General features: G+C 42.3%; 1 protein-coding gene across 14 annotated transcripts in view; it reads right to left on the bottom strand.

The window, feature by feature from the left end:
- Window positions 1-9207, bottom strand: part of ncam1a (neural cell adhesion molecule 1a) — a 161542-nt gene that overhangs the window by 3350 nt on the left and 148985 nt on the right. For 10 of the 14 annotated variants that reach the window (XM_019869598.1, XM_019869596.1, XM_019869595.1 and 7 more), the window contains 2 exons: window positions 1165-1366; window positions 936-1052 (listed from right to left, as the gene is read on the bottom strand). In XM_019869598.1, the coding sequence (XP_019725157.1) occupies window positions 936-1052; window positions 1165-1366 (319 nt within the window). Of the gene's footprint in view, window positions 1-935; window positions 1053-1164; window positions 1367-6772; window positions 6997-9207 lie in introns of those variants that run through there. The other 4 variants (XM_019869602.1, XM_019869604.1, XM_019869603.1 and 1 more) reach the window with 1 other exon arrangement.

Here is a 9207-nt window from a genome sequence, read left to right on the forward strand (position 1 = left end):
GGTGAGAATTTAAAGAAAGAGGGGTGGGGGGGGGTGAGGAGGAGGTAGAATTAAGGCTGAGTGAGCCGACTGTGGTGCAGTCAAGCAGAAAAATCTCAACAAGCCAAAGGTCAGCAACACAAAACAAGCTTCAAAACAACGATAAACTTGTTTGTCATAACGCCTCTGAATTTGAAAAGTAAATAAATAAATAGCATAAAATATCAGGGGTTTTGGGGCATCACTCTTTAAAAATTATTTAACTAAATTCTGGAAACAACTGGCACTATTAAGTGACGCTGGAGCTACTTTACTTTTTTTTTTTATTAGTACAATATTCCTGAAGTTTATGCCTTTCATTTTATGTATTTCATTTTTAAAAATAAATTAATCATCATGATAATGTTAAATGTTTTTAATGAATAAAAGTGGATTATGCAATTTCTATTTTTGTCCAAAAGAAATCAAAGCATCCTGGATTTTGAGATAAATTTGTATTTTTTGGTGGGGGTGGGGCGACCAAGAAAAAAAAAAAGCAGATAACCAAATATTTCACCTGCTTTTGAATTACTTTTTTTACACAATGCTCCTAAATTCTGTTCAGGAAATGCGAGGAAGTCTAACTTTGGACACCGAGGCTAACTTGAACTTAAATAATTAAAAGTACATTACTTTTTGGACTCCGCTCAACTAACTTCTGTTGAGAACAAGCAATGCAAAACGATTAGGACCAAAAAAAAAAAAATTTTCAGGAATTGAAGCAAATAACACAAATACAGTACGTCTAGCAGAGCTAGCTAGTTATCTCTCTCTCTCTCGATTGCGAGCTCGCAAACTAGCTCGCTAGCGAGCGAACTAGCAAACTAGCTCGGTACCTAGACAGATAGATTTGTGCTATGTTTTCCTGACTGTGGTAAGAAGACAAGCATTCCAAAAAGACGACGTTTTTTTCTCACTCAGGTTCTGTCAGAGGCGTGGTCTCATTGGGCTCCGCGGGTCCCACTCCTTCCTGGTTCTGCGTTGGCTCCTCCTCCGTTCTCACCTCAACAATGGGCTCCTTGGACTCATCCTTCCTGTTAATACAAGACACCAGAGCAGGTGAGGCTATTCCTATTTCACATCTATCGTGTCTTAAACAGGTGCTTATTTTTGTTTTTTTGCGCAGGGAGAATTTTCAGGACTCACGTGAAGTTGGCCTTGCCCTCCTCCATGTCCTTGCTCTTGGCTCCCGGACCGGCTTTCCCGCAGAAATTGACGGCAATGCACATGAGAAGGCCGCACTTGTTGAGGAAGTAGCAAGTGACGTCCACGGCCACCAGCAGCGCGAAAAAGACCACGATGAGGATGCCCACGATGGCGCCCGTGCTCAGGCCAGAGCCTGAGGCGCCTGGAAGTGTGACAACCATAGGAAGGTAGGAAAGGGGTAGAAGGAGTGGTTAGAAATGCTGCCGAGTATTGAGCATGCTATGATGCCAACTGAAAAAAACAAAACAACCCCCCCCCCCCACACACACACACATACACACTTGCTGTCGACTGATAATGACATCACAGTTACTCAGGTGAGCCGTGATTGGTCGTTCCCGGGTCCTCAGCAAATGTGATTTTCTTTTTCAGTCAACAGAAAATGGCAAAATGGCCGCCCCCTGAGATGATGGATTTTGTTGCTTAACTCATGTTTCACAAACACAGTATTAAACAGAATGCCGTGTTTAGACTACTGGAGGCGTACGGAACACATTTCGGAAAAGAATAGTTTGGGGTTGAATTCCCGTTTAACGTTTGAGTAAAGAACACAGTCGTTCATGTAACATGGGTTCATCAGTACGTGCATGCTAGATGAATTAGATGCTTTATGATCCTCTTTGAAGTGCCTTGCTGCCATCATGTGGCATGTATACGCAATTACAAAACCTTTTTAGAAGAGGTTGGTGTCGATTATTCACCAAATTTTGCGATTAGCGCGGGTTCATCCTGTTTCCAATGTGCCTTGAAGATCACTGGCGTTGTGGTGTCCACTGGTTTACATGGCCGTAGGAACCCCACCAACGGTGGTGTCACGATGAGTGATAACCCCTCTTTTCCATTTTTTGCCACAAATACATTTTCCGGCAACACACGCTCAATTGATTTCTAATTGGACGTCTTCCTCTCCTCGGCGAGCACGCCGGGGCCTCGGTTTCCACCGACTGGTAAACACACGTTTGCCTCCCCACCCAGCTCGCCGCTTCATTTACATTTTAAAAGGGGCAATAAATCACGCGCCGTGCGTTCAGAAAAGGGGTGGCGGTGTAACACTCGGGTGTTGTCACGAAACAACAGGAGCATAAATCAGGTAGTGTCACGACGGACGGTGCAGTCATTTCTACTCATGGGTTTTGACAGCCAGCAGCGCTGTGAGCGGCGCGTGATAAGCCTCCGCTGCACTGACAACCTTTATGGAAAAAAAAAAGTAATCAATAAAGCACTAAGATGACGGTGTTACATGACTAGACGACGTCTTCGAGTGACAGCTAATGATTTTGCCTTCACTGCTTATCCAGGTAGCCTGGCAAACTGCTTTGACATCCCTTTGGACATTAATGAGCCCCCCCAGCCAGCACCTTCTCCAATATTAAAACCTTCATTTAACAACTGCAGAAAATTGATTTAATAAACTGTACAAGTTGAGTCAGGAGCATGGTCACGCAATTAATTAAATCGGTACCACTAGCTAGGATGAGGCTAGTAGCAATGTCGATGGATTCAAAATGAGACCAAAGAGAAAAAAATAAAATAAAATAATCGGCCGATCCTGGAGGTTTAAGTAAGTCATTTTAAACCAAAAAGTTTAACCTTTCCGTGTGCTGACGCGCCAGTGTAGGCTACACTCCGATACGTTTGAATGAGATCAGTGAATATGGCTCTGTAAAAAAGATAAAGTGCTACATAAGAACACGCCGTTTAGCATTGAGATCAAATTGGATTTTTCATTTCATGGACTATGACGTGTTTTTCGGCAAAGGTATATTGAGTAACACATTCGAGTTGATTCATCCGTATATGAAGAGCGAATGTAGATTTTTGGTGAGAGTTCCGGTGCGGTTTAAAACCCATCATAAAAAATCAAAAAACAATTTCCTGACTTATAGCACCCTGTTTACGAATATGACACATCCCTCAGGAATCTGATAGGCTACTCGCTATCGCGTCGCCACCGAGTGAGCGCTTTATCCGGGAATGAATAGAAGCGAGGTTTCCAATTTGGACAAAAGAAAAGTAGAAGTTCGGTGTATGGAAAGACAGCATGACGGAATGATAAATGAGTGACTGCGGATAGAGGCGGCGGCGGCGGCGGCGGCTGGGAGGACGTCAGGCGACTTTCCAGGAGGACCTGAGCCACGCGACGTCCTCTCACCGAGGAAGGAGACCTGGAGAGAGGACAGACAGGTTTGGACACGGAGAGGGAAAACAACTCACATGTAGAAAGACGGAAGGACAAGGACAGAAGACAAAAGACCCAAACGCTGACGCCGAGCTAAGTTTGTCTTCCCGGATGGCTCGAGACGATGCCGCGTTGGGATCGTTTGGGTGAGAGAATAAGGATGAGTGTGTTCTTATTATCTTGTGTTACCTGAAAGAACCACTGAATTAAATGTTGGAACTGCAAAAGCTTCAAGCATTTTACTTTTATTTCTTCACCCAGTACACCACATCTGTCGAGCACAATTCAGTTGTATTTAACTTCAGTACAATTGCATTTTATCTTGCAAAATGGATTGTTTTACATACAGCATATGTTGAGGTGATCCATATTTGGCTTTTTTTTCATTTTTTTTTTAATTACTTGTCATACCACTTTTTATCCAAAATGTTAAATTGTCTTTGGAAAAACGAGTTGGCACGGACTTGCGTAACTACAAGTGAAAACAGACTTTCATTGTGTGATTTGACTCGACTTAACATATTCCAGTAGAGACATTACGAACAAAAATTTTGCGGGAGAGTTAACAGCCCGTTTTCCTTTGGAGGCTCGAGTCACCTTGCCCACATGGCGTGACAACCGGATAATTGTTCTTTTACACCGATCTTGATTTCCCGCATCAAACCGTTGTCAGTTTTGGGCAACGGCGGGCATCTGAGAACCCGGGCTCTAAATGATTGATGAGCATCCAGAGGGAAGCAGATGCCCGAGTCCCTCCGTTCATTAGCGGGTGCCATGTTTTAATTAGCGAGGCTGAGGAAACAATCACCGGGCGCATCTGTTTGATTAAAGGAAAATGTACACGGGCTTCGCCAGCGCTCAATTGTCACACTCAGTTTTGTATGGCGTGCCCTCATGCAGCTAATTGCTTGTCGGCGTAACCCCTGGGGGGGGGGGAATAATAAAATAAATACATGAAAATAATGCTTTTCTCCATGGCCTAGCCTCCAAATGTTAATTAAACTTTGAGGCCAAGTTTCGCCCACATCAGGTGGCATAGACAAAAAAATATATATATCGGGCATGGGTCCTGGAGACTTTCCCATGCAATGTGTAATGATGGACCACCCGATTGGGTGTCGATCAATAATATTGGAGCTGGGGCAGTTTTTTTTTTTTTTTTAACTTTACAGAGGGCACGACTAGTTTACATTAAAATTTGGTTCATAGTGTTCATAATACATCCAGACTCCCCGAGACCTGTGCTTTTGTTTACCAACATATTGCTAGCCTCATTGCATAATTGCCAAGGTCATTTTTAACCTATTGTAACTTAAAGCTGGACGGTGTATGTTTATCGCCCCCCAATGGTGGAATACTGCATTACAACAAGAGAACTATCGCTTTGAAATAGACGAACGAACCTTTACTTTCGATTTGGATTCTCAGTAATTCACAAAAATTGAATCAAGGCAACTGGACTCTTGTCTGTTGAATTTGTTGTTTTCTGAAAACTTTTAAATACAACTTAGGCAGCTATGCACTGAGCCTAACGGTATGCTAGGTTTTAGCCATTTGTCGAGGGCCGGTTTAAAAAGCAAACAAACAAAAAAACTTGACTTTGACGGACAGGTTCTGCACTCCAGCTAACAAAATCACTTCGGTGAAAGAAAAACAGACACACTTTATTTCCACCCCAACGACGGTTACATTGAAACACACACAGATATGTAATTACAAAAATGTCTTCAAACCAAAATGATGCTCTTTTTGATAGTGACGCACGTAATTTTCCTCCCCGCCTTTCAGGACATTTCTCCTGCTTTCTGGTATTAAGACGAGTGAAAATAACAGCCGATTTCAGTCCGAAAAGATTATGTCCAGTACACACAAAACATGATAATTTCACTCTTTTTTTTTTCCTCCCCCCGTCTCTTCTATCCTTTCAAGGCATTTACTTGAAAATGTTTCTGATGCCAAGTGGCGAGGAAAGTGCATTTTGAATTTATTTAATGTTCCAATTTGGAAGTGGAGTGCCTCGCCTGCTTTTAACACATTCATAATGCTCGGCCGGCGGGCCAGGGAGGCGGAGCATATTTGTGAATAACCAGATTGGGGGAGGGGGGGGCACTTCATGCTCTCTTCATGCGCTTAGGCCAAGAGCAGAAGAAGAAATAAAAGCCTTTTTTTTTTTTTTAAACCTAGGTCGAGCTATTGCAGACACACAATCACACGATTCTCAAGTTCACACTAAGGCATTATGAATGTGTTACTCCGAACAAAACGCCACCCGAGATCCGACTTGTGACATAAATGCATCTAGGGATGGGCATGACGGTACAAAGGGGGAAATGATCCACCAATTCATGGACGAATAGCTTCAAAACAAACATTTCGGAAAGGAGGTTCTCTTCCGACACGAGCAGCCATTTTGTGGATGCAGATCAACTTCTCATTAACAATCGACGGGATTCCTCACGATCAAGAAATTGATGATGCGCATCCCTAACTTTTATCCCTCCTTTAGACCAGGGGTGTCCAAAATGTTTTCCACCGAGGTTAGTGGACAGAAAAAAAATCTCAAGATGCCACTTTAATATCCTTGAGCAATTTAACATCTTATCCACGTAAATGATTGTGATCTGAACTGCTGATCTTTTTGTCTCATATTCATCTTTTTATGTCAAATCAAAATGTTTTCATTCTATCCAGAAAAAAAAATTAAGGAATTGGCCTCACAGTTCCAACGCTGGTCAACAGAAAATATTAATCAGAGATCCTTAAATGTATTTTTGATGCGGATTTGAATTTTTTATTTTTTTAAAAGCCTTTTGGGGTCTTTTTCCCCAGCACGTTTTTATGTTTAACCTACAAAAGCTTGCGCAACACGGATTTTACCATGTGTATATTGTAGCTAATTCCACATATTTTTAAATCAACCCTTTAATTCATAAATATATTACATATTCTATTTTTGATATGATAGTGCTATTATTATTATAGAGAGAAATATTAAGGCCAGATTTAGAATCAGCGTTAAAAAACAAAAACAACCCAAAAAACAAAACAAAACAACCCTGTAGAAAAGTTTATTTGCTTCTCTGATTTCAAAAAAAATAGTACAAATGTTGACCAGTGGAATTGGATCTAAAAAATTGCATCAACATTTTTTTTTTAAAGACAAAAATGAAATCATTAAAATTGCCCTCAAGAAGCACTTTGGACACCACTGATATAAATAGTCATTCTGTATATTATATCAGATACAAAAAAAAACAAAAATAAATAATAATAACAATAATCAGACGACACAAAATTCCGCCAAAGAAATCTGATGCACATACAGAGCACCCTGTGATAACAATCATAAAAGCAAACATCTTAGACTTGTCATCTTGTTTGTGGCTGCACAAGGCTCAAAAAGGCATAGAAAGCGAAAGTGGGGGGAGGGAGGGGTTGGGTGGATATCAGAGCCAAAAAACGAGTTTCCGTTTCCTCTCGACTATCCCTTCTCCTCGGATGAGATCAGTTTGACTAGAACAAGAGCGCGGTCAGCGAGGTGGAGAGCAGAAGAGCTGCCAAACTGTACGTCACGCACTGGCAACCCAGCGTGGCTGCGAGTGGCCACCAAAACATCCAAAAACGGCACAATTGGAGCGCGACGCAAAAAAACAGAAAACCAAGAGATTGGCGCGTATGACAATGTCACCGTCCGCAGTTGCCCCCACCCCGACAAGACGTGGACAAGACAAGAGAGACAACGAGAAGAGGGTGGAAACAACAAGGGAGGAAAGAAGGAGAGAGAAAGGGGGGTCGGGGAGGGGACAGGGAGAGATTGGAAAAAAAAAACAAAAAAACAAAAAAACCAAAGTCAGAAATACAGAAATACAAGCCCCGAAAGGTTATAAGAGATTGCAGTGAGTGAGTAAGAAATTAAAAACATGAAATAAAATCAAAAAAGGAAGACAGTTAGTTCGCAAGGCAGATGGTTTATGGCAGGCATGGGTGCAAAGGTGGAAGGCAAAGGGGAAAATGGACTTGCAAGAACTGTTCGGCCTGAACGCTTTTGAAATATCAACTACCGCAACCTTCAGACGCTAATAATGCTTGAAAATGAGTACCGTATTGGCCCGAATATAAGACGGTGTTTTTTGCATTGGAATAAGACTGAAAAAGTGGGGGTCGTCTTATATTCGGGGTCTAGACATTATACCCATTCACGACGCTAGATGGCGCCAGATATCAATGAAGCAAATGCGGCACTTGACTCCCCAGGCCAAAGTGAACCTCTGCCACAAAGAATAAAAATAAAAAAAGTGGTAGCACGAAGAAGAAAAATAAAAAATAGCGGTAAGAAGGAAAAGAGAAGAAAATAATAGAAGAGATAACAGAAAATGGAGGAACGTAGCGACAATCTGGAGAAAAGTGGGTCGAAGATCGGCCAGGTTAACCGGCAGCTGAGGAGAAGTTATGATGTAATTTACATTTCAAAAACCAGAAGCCATTCATTTACGAATGTGATTGCACTACAGATTTGAATGAGGCAAAATAACATGCGTTTTCTCTCAAATATATTGTTATAATCATTTGTTTCAGATGTACTGTAATTATTTTCTGTACAAAAATGAATTCGGTGTTCAAAAAGTCTTTTTTTAACTTGAGTCTTGAAAAAGAGGGGTTCGTCTTATAATCAGGGCCGTCTTATATTCGGGCCAATACGGTATTTAAAATCGATAAAGAATGTTCATCTCCGACGCGAGTGAGCAACAGCAAAATGGCTGGCAGAAAAGTAAATGCTAATCCAGTAGATGGCAGCAGCAGTCTCATCGCTCGGTGCTTCATGAAGAGGAAGGGAGCAAACTGAGACGAGACCAGCCAGTATTTTTGTGACATTTTTGTCTTTTTTTTTAGCCCCATACACCACATGCTCATCGTGAAAGGAGGGAAGAGCCGATGCGTTGCGCTGATGAGATGAATGGTTTGGATACCCCCCGCCCCACACAATTATCAGCGCTGTGATAGCTTGAAGCGAGCGCACGCGCCGCCTGGGGAGATTTGGATCCATCGACGTCCGACCGACACGTTTTGAACTTCGTGACGTCGTGGCACTTGCTTGGGAGAAAGAAAAAGATCCAAATAAAAGCGCTTGCAGGAATTTTATGGAGGACTGACGTGGAAGCACGGGAACTGGCTCAATTTTATTTGATTTTGGTGTTTCTGTTTTTGAAGTGATCCAAACCTCCCCCGAGCTGTTTTGGTCTTTTCTTTGCATGCCATGCACTGGCAGCCTTGCTGATACATGCTTTTCATTTGACACCGCAAGCAATCGTCTGAAGTAGATGGTTCTTTGTGTGCGTGTTTTTTTTTTCTTTTCTTTTTCCGATTCAAAGAAAATATAAGCAGCTCAGAAAAAGAGAAAAACATACATTCAAAAAAGCGGTGAAGACTTTGGGGTCAGAACGTTTTTTTTTTTTAAAAGTTGTTTTTCTCAAGACTTGCGCGGTTTATTGTGGCGGGGAAGCGGCCCAACTTCAACATGATTGCACACAGCACAACAAGCAGCAGCAACAACAACAGAGCGAAGGAAGGCCGACCGTGACCGCTGGAGGAGAGCGTTAAAGGATTAACTGCACCAAAAGAATGACGAAAAAAAAAATAATAGTAATAAAATCGCTCCGGGCCTGACGGATATCTGCCGCCGCTTTCTTGCTCGCTGAGCAGCGGCTGCCTTAACGATGCAAGCGTAGATTAGGAGCGTGGCGTAGCGTGATGCCGAGCCTCACGCCCTTTCTGCTGCCGCGAAAAGGTTCTCGCGCTATCCCCCC

The sequence above is a fragment of the Hippocampus comes genome, unplaced genomic scaffold, assembly GCF_001891065.2.
Source record: "Hippocampus comes isolate QL1 unplaced genomic scaffold, H_comes_QL1_v1.1 scaffold109, whole genome shotgun sequence".
In the NCBI taxonomy this organism is placed as follows: Eukaryota; Metazoa; Chordata; class Actinopteri; order Syngnathiformes; family Syngnathidae; genus Hippocampus; species Hippocampus comes.